This window comes from Cherax quadricarinatus, chromosome 93 (genome assembly GCF_038502225.1).
Source record: "Cherax quadricarinatus isolate ZL_2023a chromosome 93, ASM3850222v1, whole genome shotgun sequence".
Taxonomy (NCBI): domain Eukaryota; kingdom Metazoa; phylum Arthropoda; class Malacostraca; order Decapoda; family Parastacidae; genus Cherax; species Cherax quadricarinatus.
This window is the reverse complement of record NC_091384.1, coordinates 8,751,856-8,766,368: the sequence shown is the minus strand read 5'-3', so window position 1 is coordinate 8,766,368 and position 14,513 is coordinate 8,751,856. Positions and strand designations below refer to the sequence as shown.

The 14,513-nt window shown below is 40.9% G+C and overlaps 1 protein-coding gene across 2 annotated transcripts in view; it reads right to left on the bottom strand.

Moving 5' to 3' along the window:
- The window catches only part of LOC128703391 (ankyrin repeat and IBR domain-containing protein 1), a 119,495-nt gene that overhangs the window by 10,106 nt on the left and 94,876 nt on the right, over positions 1-14,513 (bottom strand). For both annotated transcript variants that reach the window (XM_053798026.2, XM_070104668.1), the window contains one exon: positions 7,257-7,413. In XM_053798026.2, the coding sequence (XP_053654001.2) occupies positions 7,257-7,413 (157 nt within the window). The remainder of the gene's footprint in view (positions 1-7,256; positions 7,414-14,513) is intronic.

Sequence of the window (14,513 nt, the reverse complement as noted above, 5' to 3'; positions counted from 1 at the left end):
GTGAAACAAAGCTGAAGGGGGTGGGAGAGTTTCAATGGAGAGGAATAAATGGGATTAGGTCAGGGGTTTCAAATAGAGTTAGAGCTAAAGGAGTAGCAATAATGTTGAAGGATAAGTTATGCCAGGAAAAGAGGGACTACAAATGTATAAATTCAAGGATTACGTGGAGTAAAATAAAGATTGGATGTGAAAATTGGGTTATAGTAAGTGTGTATGCACCTGGAGAAGAGAGAAGTGTAGAGGAGAGAGAGAGATTCTGGGAAATGTTGAGTGAATGCATGGGGAGTTTTGAATCAAGTGTGAGAGTAATGGTGGTTGGGGATTTCAATGCTAAAGTGGGTAAAAATGTTATGGAGGGAGTAGAAGGTAAATTTGGGGTGCCAGGGGTAAATGTAAATGGGGAGCCTTTAATTGAGCTATGTGTAGAAAGAAATTTGGTAATAAGTAATACATATTTTATGAAAAAGAGGGTAAATAAATATACAAGGTATGATGTAGCACGTAATGAAAGTAGTTTGTTAAGATTATGTATTGGTGGATAAAAGGTTGATGGGGTAGCCTCCAGGATGTACATGTTTATAGAGGGGCAACTGATATATCAGATCATTATCTAGTTGTAGCTACAGTTAGAGTATGAGGTAGATGGGAAAAGAGGAAGGTGGCAACAAGTAAGAGGGAGGTGAAAGTGTATGAACTAAGGGAGGAGGAAGTTCGGGAGAGAGATAAGCGACTATTGGCAGAAAGGTGGGCTAGTGCAAAGATGAGTAGTGGGGGGGGTTGAAGAGGGTTGGAATAGTTTTAAAAATGCAGTATTAGAATGTGGGGCAGAAGTTTGTGGTTATAGGAGGGTGGGGGCAGGAGGAAAGAGGAGTGATTGGTGGAATGATGAAGTAAAGGGTGTGATAAAAGAGAAAAAGGTAGCTTATGAGAGGTTTTTACAAAGCAGAAGTGTTATAAGAAGAGCAGAGTATATGGAGAGTAAAAGAAAAGTGAAGAGAGTGGTGAGAGAGTGCAAAAGGAGAGCAGATGATAGAGTGGGAGAGGCACTGTCAAGAAATTTTAATGAAAATAAGAAAAAATTTTGGAGTGAGTTAAACAAGTTAAGAAAGCCTAGGGAAAGTATGGATTTGTCAGTTAAAAACAGAGTAGGGGAGTTAGTAGATGGGGAGAGGGAGGTATTAGGTAGATGGCGAGAATATTTTGAGGAACTTTTAAATGTTGAGGAAGAAAGGGAGGCGGTAATTTCATGCACTGGCCAGGGAGGTATACCATCTTTTAGGAGTGAAGAAGAGCAGAATGTAAGTGTGGTGAAGGTATGTGAGGCATTACGTAGAATGAAAGGGGGTAAAGCAGCTGGAACTGATGGGATCATGACATAAATGTTAAAAGCAGGGGGGGATATAGTGTTGGAGTGGTTGGTACTTTTGTTTAATAAATGTATGAAAGAGGGGAAGGTACCTAGGGATTGGCGGAGAGCATGTATAGTCCCTTTATATAAAGGGAAAGGGGACAAAAGAGATTGTAAAAATTATAGAGGAATAAGTTTACTGAGTATACCAGGAAAAGTATACGGTAGGGTTATAATTGAAAGAATTAGAGGTAAGACAGAATGTAGGATTGCGGATGAGCAGGGAGGCTTCAGAGTGGGTAGGGGATGTGTAGATCAAGTGTTTACATTTAAGCATACATGTGAACAGTATTTAGATAAAGGTAGGGAAGTTTTTATTGCATTTATGGATTTAGAAAAGGCATATGATAGAGTGGATAGAGGAGCAATGTGGCAGATGTTGCAAGTATATGGAATAGGTGGTAAGTTACTAAATGCTGTAAAGAGCTTTTATGAGGATAGTGAGGCTCAGGTTAGGGTGTGTAGAAGAGAGGGAGATTACTTCCCGGTAAAAGTAGGTCTTAGACAGGAATGTGTAATGTCACCATGGTTGTTTAATATATTTATAGATGGGGTTGTAAAAGAAGTAAATGCTAGTGTGTTCGGGAAAGAGGTGGGATTAAATTATGGGGAATCAAATTCAAAATGGGAATTGACACAGTTACTTTTTGCTGATGATGCTGTGCTTATGGGAGATTCTAAAGAAAAATTGCAAAGGTTAGTGGATGAGTTTGAGAATGTGTGTAAAGGTAGAAAGTTGAAAGTGAACATAGAAAAGAGTAAGGTGATGAGGGTATCAAATGATTTAGATAAAGAAAAATTGGATATCAAATTGGGGAAGAGGAGTATGGATGAAGTGAATGTTTTCAGATACTTGGGAGTTGACGTGTCGGTGGATGGATTTATGAAGGATGAGGTTAATCATAGAATTGATGAGGGAAAAAAGGCGAGTGGTGCGTTGAGGTATATGTGGAGTCAAAAAACGTTATCTATGGAGGCAAAGAAGGGAATGTATGAAAGTATAGTAGTACCAACACTCTTACGAGGAGATGGTTGGAGGCAGTGGAGATGTCCTGTTTAAGGGCAATGTGTGGTGTAAATATTATGCAGAAAATTCGGAATGTGGAAATTAGGAGAAGGTGTGGAGTTAATAAGAGTATTAGTCAGAGGGCAGAAGAGGGGTTGTTGAGGTGGTTTGGTCATTTAGAGAGAATGGATCAAAGCAGAATGACATGGAAAGCATATAAATCTATAGGGGAAGGAATGCGGGGTAGGGGTCGTCCTCGAAAGGGTTGGAGAGAGGGGGTAAAGGAGGTTTTGTGGGCAAGGGGCTTGGACTTCCAGCAAGCGTGCATGAGCGTGTTAGATAGGAGTGAATGGAGACAAATGGTACTTGGGACCTGACGATCTGTTGGAGTGTGAGCAGGGTAATATTTAGTGAAGGGATTCAGGGAAACCGGTTATTTTCATATAGTCAGATTTGAGTCCTGGAAATGGGAAGTACAATGCCTGCACTTTAAAGGAGGGGTTTGGGATACTGGCAGTTTGGAGGGATATGTTGTGTATCTTTATATGTGTATGCTTCTAAACTGTTGTATTCTGAGCACCTCTTCAAAAACAGTGATAATGTGTGAGTGTGGTGAAAGTGTTGAATGATGAAAGTACAGTGGACCCCCGGTTAACGATATTTTTTCATTCCAGAAGTATGTTCAGGTGCCATTACTGACCGAATTTGTTCCCATAAGGAATATTGTGAAGTAGATTACTCCATTTCAGAAACCCAAACATACACGTACAAACGCACTTACATAAATACACTTACATAATTGGTCGCATTGGGAGGTGATCGTTAAGCGGGGATCCACTGTATTTTCTTTTTGGGGATTTTCTTTCTTTTTTGGGTCACCCTGCCTCAGTGGTAGATGGCCGACTTGTTAAAAAAAAAAATAATAATAATATCTTTATTTACTACACATACATGTGCAAGGTATACAGGCCTAGCTGACATCAGTGACATACTACTGTATAGAAAGGCACTTGTTATGCTGAGTACTTCAAGAAAATTAGGTCAGTGTCCTAGGATAACACCCACACTAGTCGACTAACACCCAGGTACCCATTTACTGATGGATAAACATAGACAACAAGTGTAAAGAAACACACCTAATGTTTCTACCCTGGCTTGGAATCGAATATTTACCAAAAATCATATATGGCTAACCCAAGCCAGGTACTAAAAATAAGCCACGTTGACTTTTTTGGCGTTATCCTAGGTTCTCTACACATATGCTGCTATGTGTGATAATCTATAGAGAGAGAATAACTTTTTTGTTTCATGTTTATGGTGGAGTACGAGTGTATATCACAGTTAGCCCGTGCTATACTCCGTTTTTTCTAATATAAGCCACCAAGACAAGGATAGGAGAATGATATTTGTTTACCATACCCTCTTCATACCTCCGTCGAACTGCTCGGTATTATGCCAAATATTATTCATTCTGGAGTATTTAACATGTTTTATGTTATTTATATTGTTTCTTATGTCATATTAGATCAATTATGATAGGCAAATAAGCTGTAGTGTTGATATTAGCATAATAATAAAGCATATTCTCCTGCTTCATGAGACTGAGCTCATGGCAACGGACAGTGGCTTCAAAGCCACCTTATCTTTAATGGGTAATAAAGTGTGTAGGTGCTTTACATAATGAGAAGCATTTCTTTTATTCATTGGAATGATGGCTAGGGCTAAAAGTAAGCAGGCTAAAACAATAAATGGAGAAAAAGAAATTGGAATGACTTATGCAGCAAGTAGCGCCACCAAACAGTACCAGCAGGTTGGTGTGGCGACCCTGGAAATTTGAAATTATGCTAGTCAAAATTAGAGCCGAATAACTGAAGGAACCGAATAACTGATTGCCGGATTTGTGATGGCGGACCTGTACATGCAAATGTAGTGTGACCTAAGTATAAGTAGAAGTAGCAAGACTGGGGCAATTTACACACTGGCAATTTCACCCATTCTGAGTGCTATTATAAGCCAGTTCCACTGTTCCAGTCAACCAAACTCTTAGCTATTTCTCTGGTATGCCTTCCATTATATCGACTGAACAAGATACTGCCCATTTAACTGTTACAACTATCCAATAAAGTGATCAGTAATTTGGCCTATTTCACACAAAATAAAAAAAATACCAATTAGATAAGAGTCTAGAATATAGAACGTAGACATTGCTGGCACTAAAACAACAGTTCTTCTGTTCATTAGTTACATCCCCAGGCCTCCCCAGGCCTCCCCAGGCTTCTCCTATATTACACTTACTTTCCATTTTGAATCTTTATTCACACACAAAAAATAGATTCACTGTTATGCAGAAAACTGTATCATTGTAATAACTGAATAAAGAATGTTAGAACAGTAGTAAACACATATTAGACTGGCCAGCTGGACACTTATTAGACTGGCCAGCTGGACACTTATTAGACTGACCAGCTGGACACTTATTAGACTGGCCAGCTGGACACTTATTAGACTGGCCAGCTGGACACTTATTAGACTGGCCAGCTGGACACACATTAGACTGGCCAGCTGGACACTTATTAGACTGGCCAGCTGGACACACATTAGACTGGCCAGCTGGACACTTATTAGACTGGCCAGCTGGACACTTATTAGACTGACCAGCTGGACACATATTAGACTGGCCAGCTGGACACTTATTAGACTGGCCAGCTGGACACTTATTAGACTGGCCAGCTGGACACTTATTAGACTGACCAGCTGGACACTTATTAGACTGGCCAGCTGGACACACATTAGACTGGCCAGCTGGACACACATTAGACTGGCCAGCTGGACACTTATTAGACTGGCCAGCTGGACACACATTAGACTGGCCAGCTGGACACTTATTAGACTGGCCAGCTGGACACACATTAGACTGGCCAGCTGGACACTTATTAGACTGGCCAGCTGGACACTTATTAGACTGACCAGCTGGACACTTATTAGACTGACCAGCTGGACACTTATTAGACTGGCCAGCTGGACACTTATTAGACTGGCCAGCTGGACACTTATTAAACTGGCCAGCTGGACACATATTAGACTGGCCAGCTGGACACATATTAGACTGGCCAGCTGGACACATATTAGACTGGCCAGCTGGACACATATTAGACTGGCCAGCTGGACACATATTAGACTGGCCAGCTGGACACTTATTAGACTGACCAGCTGGACACTTATTAGACTGGCCAGCTGGACACTTATTAGACTGACCAGCTGGACACTTATTAGACTGACCAGCTGGACACGTATTAGACTGGCCAGCTGGACACTTATTAGACTGACCAGCTGGACACATATTAGACTGACCAGCTGGACACATATTAGACTGGCCAGCTGGACACTTATTAGACTGACCAGCTGGACACATATTAGACTGGCCAGCTGGACACTTATTAGACTGGCCAGCTGGACACTTATTAGACTGACCAGCTGGACACATATTAGACTGGCCAGCTGGACACTTATTAGACTGACCAGCTGGACACATATTAGACTGGCCAGCTGGACACTTATTAGACTGACCAGCTGGACACTTATTAGACTGGCCAGCTGGACACATATTAGACTGACCAGCTGGACACTTATTAGACTGGCCAGCTGGACACATATTAGACTGGCCAGCTGGACACTTATTAGACTGGCCAGCTGGACACATATTAGACTGACCAGCTGGACACATATTAGACTGACCAGCTGGACACATATTAGACTGGCCAGCTGGACACATATTAGACTGGCCAGCTGGACACATATTAGACTGGCCAGCTGGACACATATTAGACTGGCCAGCTGGACACATATTAGACTGACCAAGTGGACACATATTAGACTGGCCAGCTGGACACTTATTAGACTGGCCAGCTGGACACATATTAGACTGGCCAGCTGGACACTTATTAGACTGGCCAGCTGGACACTTATTAGACTGGCCAGCTGGACACTTATTAGACTGGCCAGCTGGACACTTATTAGACTGGCCAGCTGGACACTTATTAGACTGGCCAGCTGGACACTTATTAGACTGGCCAGCTGGACACTTATTAGACTGGCCAGCTGGACACACATTAGACTGGCCAGCTGGACACATATTAGACTGGCCAGCTGGACACTTATTAGACTGGCCAGCTGGACACTTATTAGACTGGCCAGCTGGACACTTATTAGACTGGCCAGCTGGACACTTATTAGACTGGCCAGCTGGACACTTATTAGACTGGCCAGCTGGACACATATTAGACAAGTGACGTGATTAGCATCCTCTGGAACACTGATAACAAACAAATATTTTTACTATGCTGAACTCAATTTCAAGCTACTTTCAGTCTTGAAACCAATTAAAATCTCTATTTCTGTAATATATCTTCCATCCTAATGAATGAAATCAAGAAACTGCAAATAAAACTATAAAAACCATCCAAAATTACATGGCAAAGCCGCTACTTTAAACCATACATACGGTCGGTTATGTTTTTCCCATTATGCACTGCCTGGGGCTGGATTTGTTTTTATATGGTACACACTCATCACACACTCATTCTCTCATATCTATGACATAATTTACCACTCACAGCTTCTCTGAGTGAGCTGAACACAGTCTTAGTAGTTACAGGTTAACACAGTGTTAATAGTTACAGATTAACACAGTGTTAGTAGTTACAGGTTAACACAGTGTTGCTAGTTACAGGTTAACACAATGGTTACAGGTTAACACAATAGTTACAGGTTAACATAGTGGTTGCAGGTTTACAGTGTTAGTAATTACAGGTCAGAACTGAGCATAGAGGCAGCTAGTGGTACCTGGTTCTGGAAGGTACTTGGACTGCTGAGCACATCGCAGGGAACAGTAGTCATGTATAGCTCCAGTTCTAGGGTTGCGAGCACGAGGTCGTGGACAAGACTTTCTGTTGCACTTTCCCAGTAGTGTCAAAGTTAAAGCTTGATTTAGATTAGGCTCCTGCAAAGAAAATACATGTGTATATCAAATATAATATATATATATATATTTTTTTTTTCAACAAGTCGGCCATCTCCCACCAAGGCAGGGTGACCCAAAGAGAAAGAAAATCCCCAAAAAAGAAAATACTTTCATCATTCAACACTTTCACCTCACTCACACATAATCACTGTTTTTGCAGAGGTGCCCAGAATACAACAGTTTAGAAGTATATACGTATAAAAATACACAATATATCTCTCCAAACTGCCAATATCCCAAACCCCTCCTTTAGAGTGCAGGCATTGTACTTCCCATTTCCAGGACTCGAGTCCGGTTATATAAAATAACCGGTTTCCCTGAATCCCTTCACTAAATATTACCCTGCTCACATTCCAACAGATCGTCAGGTCCCAAATACCATTTGTCTCCATTCACTCCTATCTAACACGCTTACGCACGCTTGCTGGAAGTCCAAACCCCTCACCCACAACACCTCCTTTACCCCCTCCCTCCAACCTTTTCGAGGACGACCCCTACCTCGCCTTCCTTCCCCTGCAGATTTATATGCTCTCCATGTTATTCTACTTTGATCCATTCTCTCTAAATGACCAAACCACCTCAACAAACCCTCTTCAGCCCTCTGACTAATACTTTTATTAACTCCACACCTTCTCCTAATTTCCACACTCCGAATTTTCTGAATAATATTTACACCACACATTGCTCTTAGACAGGACATCTCCACTGCCTCCAACCGCCTCCTTGCTGCAGCATTTACCACCCAAGCTTCACACTCATATAAGAGTGTTGGTACTACTATACTTTCATAAATTCCCTTCTTTGCCTCCATAGATAACATTTTTTGCCTCCACATATACCTCAATGCACCACTCACCTTTTTTCCTTCATCAATTCTATGATTAACCTCATCCTTCATAAATCCATCCGCTGACACGTCAACTCCCAGATATCTGAAAACATTCACTTCTTCCATACTCCTCCTCCCCAATTTGATATCCAATTTTTCTTTATCTAAATCATTTGATACTCTCATCACCTCACTTTTTTCTATGTTCACTTTCAACTTTCTACATTTACACACACACACACACACACACGTGTATATATATATATATATATATATATATATATATATATATATATATATATATATATATATATATATATTTATATCTAGGTAGTAGGCTGGTAATAAAGCAACCGCCGTGTATATATATATCAGATACTCCAGATTTAATCCCATTTATTTCCCCCCATATATATATATATATATATACATATATATATATATATATATACATATATATATATACAGGTACTACCGTCCTGCCAAGTGAGTGTAAAACGAAAGCCTGTAATTGTTTTACATGATGGTAGGATTGCTGGTGTCCTTTTTTCTGTCTCATGAACATGCAAGATTTCAGGTACGTCTTGCTACTTCTACTTACACTTAGGTCACACTACACATACGTGTACAAGCAGGAAAAGAGGGACTATAAATGTATTAATTCAAGGATTATGTGGAGTAAAATAAAGAGTGGATGTGAAAAGTGGGTTATAGTAAGCGTGTATGCACCTGGAGAAGAAAGAAGTGTAGAGGAGAGAGAGAGATTTTGGGAAATGTTGAGTGAATGCGTGGGGAGTTTTGAATCAAGTGTGAGAGTAATGGTGGTTGGGGATTTCAATGCTAAAGTGGGTAAAAATGTTATGGAGGGAGTAGTAGGTAAATTTGGGGTGCCAGGGGTAAATGTAAATGGGGAGCCTTTAATTGAGCTATGTGTAGAAAGAGATTTGGTAATAAGTAATACATATTTTATGAAAAAGAGGATAAATAAATATACAAGGTATGATGTAGCACGTAATGAAAGTAGTTTGTTAGATTATGTATTGGTGGGTAAAAGGTTGATGGGTAGGCTCCAGGATGTACATGTTTATAGAGGGGCATCTGATATATTGGATCATTATTTAGTTGTAGCTACAGTTAGAGTAAGAGGTAGATGGGAAAAGAGGAAGGTGGCAACAAGTAAGAGGGAGGTGAAAGTGTATAAACTAAGGGAGGAGGAAGTTCAGGGGAGATATAAGCGACTGTTGGCAGAAAGGTAGGCTAGTGCAAAGATGCGTAGTGGGGGGGGGGGGGTTGAAGAGGGTTGGAATAGTTTTAAAAATGCAGTATAAGAATGTGGGGCAGAAGTTTGTGGTTATAGAGGGTGGGGGCAGGTGGAAAGGGGAGTGATTGGTGGAATGATGAAGTAAAGGGTGTGATAAAAGAGAAAAAGTTAGCTTATGAGAGGTTTTTACAAAGCAGAAGTGTTAAAAGAAGAGCAGAGTATATGGACAGTAAAAGAAAGGTGAAGAGAGTGGTGAGAGAGTGCAAAAGGAGAGCAGATGATAGAGTGGGAGAGGCACTGTCAAGAAATTTTAATGAAAATAAGAAAAAATTTTGGAGTGAGTTAAACAAGTTAAGAAAGCCTAGGGAAAGTATGGATTTGTCAGTTAAAAACAGAGTAAGGGAGTTAGTAGATGGGGAGATGGAGGTATTAGGTAGATGGCGAGAATATTTTGAGGAACTTTTAACCCTTTGACTGTCGCAACCCCCAATCCTGAGGTGTCTCCTGGTGTCGCAAAATTTAAAAAAAAAAAAAAATATTTTTTCTTATGAAATGATAGAGAATCTTTTCCCGATTGTAATGACACCAAAAAAAAACGAAATTTGATGGAAAACTTAGGAATTATGCTCTCGCGAAGTTAGCGACCTCGGCGCTGTTTACAAATCGGCAATTTTGCCCAATTTGAGCCTTATTTTTGGCTAATTCCATTGTTCCAGTCGCCCAAACTCATAGTTATTTCTTTAGAACTCCATTTTTTCTATTGATTGAGTACAAGAAACTGCCCATTTACTGATTTCAACTACCTAATAATATGGTCAGAAATTTGCAATTTGGCCAATATCACGAAAACTAAAAAAATATGACAATTTCAAAATATGGTCCAGAATGAACAATGCAGACATTCCTGGCTCTAAAATAACATTTTCTTTGTTCATCAGTCATGTCTCCAGGCCCCTCTGATATTACTCTTGCTTTCTATTTTGAATTTTTATTCAAACTAAACATAGAAGACTTACTATTAAGCAGACTACTGCAATACTGTAATAATTGTATAAATAACATCAACCCATTCATGACTGCATATTAGAATGGCTAGTTGGACATTTAGTGGACAATGACATCATTTGTTTACTTTTGAACATTGGCAAAAATCAACCATTTCCCCTACTTTGAGCTCCATTTCTAGATTCTTTTTATATTAAAATCAATCAAAATCACCTCTAATTCTATAATATGTTTTCCATTCTATCAAATGAGACCAAGAAAACGAGAATACAACCATAAATACTATACGAGAATAGACCACAAAGTCGGCATTTTAATTAAAAAAAACGGTCGGAGTTTCTTTTTCTCATTATGCACTGCGTGCTAAAGGGATTTTTTTTATATGGTGCACACTGACCACACAGACCCATTCTCTCACATGTGGGACTACCAGCTTTCTCCTCCTTGATTTGAAGCCGCTAGAATTTATGAGTATATATACGTCAAACACGGTACCTCGTAAGACATATATATACGGCCGCGACAGTCAAAGGGTTAAATGTTGAGGAAGAAAGGGAGGTGGTAATTTCATGCACTGGTCAGGGAGGTATACCATCTTTTAGGAGTGAAGAAGAGCAGAATGTAAGTGTGGTGGAGATACGTGAGGCATTACGTAGAATGAAAGGGGGTAAAGCAGCTGGAACTGATGGGATCATGACAGAAATGTTAAAAGCAGGGGGAGATATAGTGTTGGAGTGGTTGGTACTTTTGTTTAATAAATGTATGAAAGAGGGGAAGGTACCTAGGGATTGGCGGAGAGCATGTATAGTCCCTTTATATAAAGGGAAAGGGGACAAAAGAGATTGTAAAAATTATAGAGGAATAAGTTTATTGAGTATACCAGGAAAAGTGTATGGCAGGGTTATAATTGAAAGAATTAGAGGTAAGACAGAATGTAGGATTGCGGATGAGCAGGGAGGTTTCAGAGTGGGTACGGGATGTGTAGATCAAGTGTTTACATTGAAGCATATATGTGAACAGTATTTAGATAAAGGTAGGAAAGTTTTTATTGCATTTATGGATTTAGAAAAGGCATATGATAGAGCGGATAGGGGAGCAATGTGGCAGATGTTGCAAGTATATGAAATAGGTGGTAAGTTACTAAATGCTGTAAAGAGTTTTTATGAGGATAGTGAGGCTCAGGTTAGGGTGTGTAGAAGAGAGGGAGATTACTTCCCGGTAAAAGTAGGTCTTAGACAGGAATGTGTAATGTCACCATGGTTGTTTAATATATTTATAGATGGGGTTGTAAAAGAAGTAAATGCTAGGGTGTTCGGGAGAGGGGTGGGATTAAATTATGGGGAATCAAATTCAAAATGGGAATTAACACAGTTACTTTTTGCTGATGATACTGTGCTTATGGGAGATTCTAAAGAAAAATTGCAAAGGTTAGTGGATGAGTTTGGGAATGTGTGTAAAGGTAGAAAGTTGAAAGTTAACATAGAAAAGAGTAAGGTGATGAGGGTATCAAATGATTTAGATAAAGAAAAATTGGATATCAAATTGGGGAGGAGGAGTATGGAAGAAGTAAATGTTTTCAGATACTTGGGAGTTGACGTGTCGGCGGATGGATTTATGAAGGATGAGGTTAATCATAGAATTGATGAGGGAAAAAAGGTGAGTGGTGCATTGAGGTATACGTGGAGTCAAAAAACGTTATCTATGGAGGCAAAGAAGGGAATGTATGAAAGTATAGTAGTACCAACACTCTTATATGGGTGTGAAGCTTGGGTGGTAAATGCAGCAGCGAGGAGACGGTTGGAGGCAGTGGAGATGTCCTGTTTAACCCTTTGACTGTTTCCGACGTATAAATACGTCTTACGAGCCAATGTTTCTGACGTATTTATATGCACAAATTCTAGCGGCTTCAAATCGCGCGCCAAAGGCCTGGTAGGCCTACACGGGAGAGAATGGGTCTCAGTGGTCGGTGTGCACCCTGTGAAAAAAATCTGGGACCTAGCGGTGCATTGTGGGAACGCCATGTTGTCAGTCCATTTTCACCATGCCTCTCGGTAAGAAGTTCCTCACTCCTCGGCGGATTGGAGGTCTTTTGTTCCCAAGTGATAGCTCTAACAGCGATGAAAATGTCAGTGACAGTGAATTCAAGGGTTTTCAAGTGAGTGTTACCGAAAAAAGTGCCCAGGATAACGTAAATAGTGACGAAAACCCAGATGACCCACAACCTTCGACCTCTGGTGCTGTGCCGGCTTGTTCACATTCACCTTCGCCTGTACCAGGACGAAAGAGGAAACTATTTGGTCGTGTACAACACCCTGATGATAGCAGTGATAGTGATAGTGATAGTGATAGTGATTTCAAGGTCATTGAAAGCAGTTCTAGTGACAGTGAGAGTGAATATTCCCCAGTGAAGCGCCAGTATGTACGACGTAGCATGCGGTCTGGTAGTGTTTCATATGTTGTTCCAAGGGGAAGGAGAAACTCTGGGAGCACATCCCGTGGCCCAACACCACGACCTGATAGTGAAGATGACGATATTGTAACGATGGGTATGAATGGTGACAGTGAGGGAGGAGGCAGTGGTGGTGATAGTGAGGGTGGCACGGCCCATGTGGCACCATCACCGGGCCACGCTACTAGCCACGCGGCTGACTCAGCAGAACAACCAGCCTCACCCTACCCCACACTGCCACAACCTGCACCACCACAACCTGCACAGCCACAACCACGGTACAATATCCAGACCCCACCAGCAGACCGCATCTGGGATTGGCAGGACGGTGACGAGTTTGTTCCCAGTCCCCATGACTTTGATGAAACACAAAGTGGAATAAAGCCATCTTGTCCACTTGGGAACAATGCCAGTGAACTGGACTGCTTTGAGTTATTCTTCGATGAACCCCTGATGGACATCATTGTCAGGGAAACCAACACATACTGTGAATACACCATGGCAAATACAATTCTCTCACCAAAATCACGGCTACACAAGTGGAAGGAGACAACTGTGGCAGAGATGTACCTGTTTTTTGCCACAATAATGCTTATGCCACATGTGTATAAGCACACTGTCACCACATACTGGACAACAGATCGCCTGATTTCAACTCCAGGTTTTAGTGACATTATAGGTGTCAATCGTTTCCTGATACTGTTGCGTATGTTACACTTTTCAGACAAAACCAGGCCTGACAGAAGCGACAGGTTATATAAGATAAGAAATGTGTTTATGTACCTGAAACAAAAGTGCTGCATGTATTTTTATCCCTTCAGGAAGCTTGTTATTGATGAGTCCTTGATTTTATTCAAAGGAAGACTCTCATTCAAGCAATATATACCAAGCAAGAGGAAACGCTTTGGTATAAAGCTATTTGTACTGTGTGATTGCAGAAGTGGTCTTGTTTTAGATATTATTGTGTACACTGGCAGTAATACTTTGAGAGATACCATGAAGTTATTGGGTATCTCTGGTGATGTGGTTCGAACAATGATGGAACCATATCTTGGTAAGGGGCATATGTTATTTACTGATAACTGGTACACAAGCCCCTTACTCAGTGATTTCTTGCGAGTGAACTTGACAGACGTGTGTGGCACAGTGCGTGGTAATCGCAAACATATGCCAAGGTTCGACGCTGGCACTCGCAGAGGTGGGGTGCAAGCCTTTGCTGCCAATGACATCATGGCATTTCGGTGGCATGACAAACGTGATGTCACATTGTTGACATCAGTTCACACAAACGAAATGGTACCCAGTGGCAGGGACAACAGAGAGACCCATGAACCCATTCTAAAGCCTGCAGCTGTCATGGACTACAACCTCAATATGCGCTTAGTGGACAAATGTGACATGCAGATTGGGTTTGCAGACTGTGTACGCAAGAGTTATAAGTGGTATATCAAACTTTTTTTCCATCTTGTTGATATCTCTATGCTAAATGCTTATAACATATACAAGTTGAAGACCAACAAAACACCAAAATATGG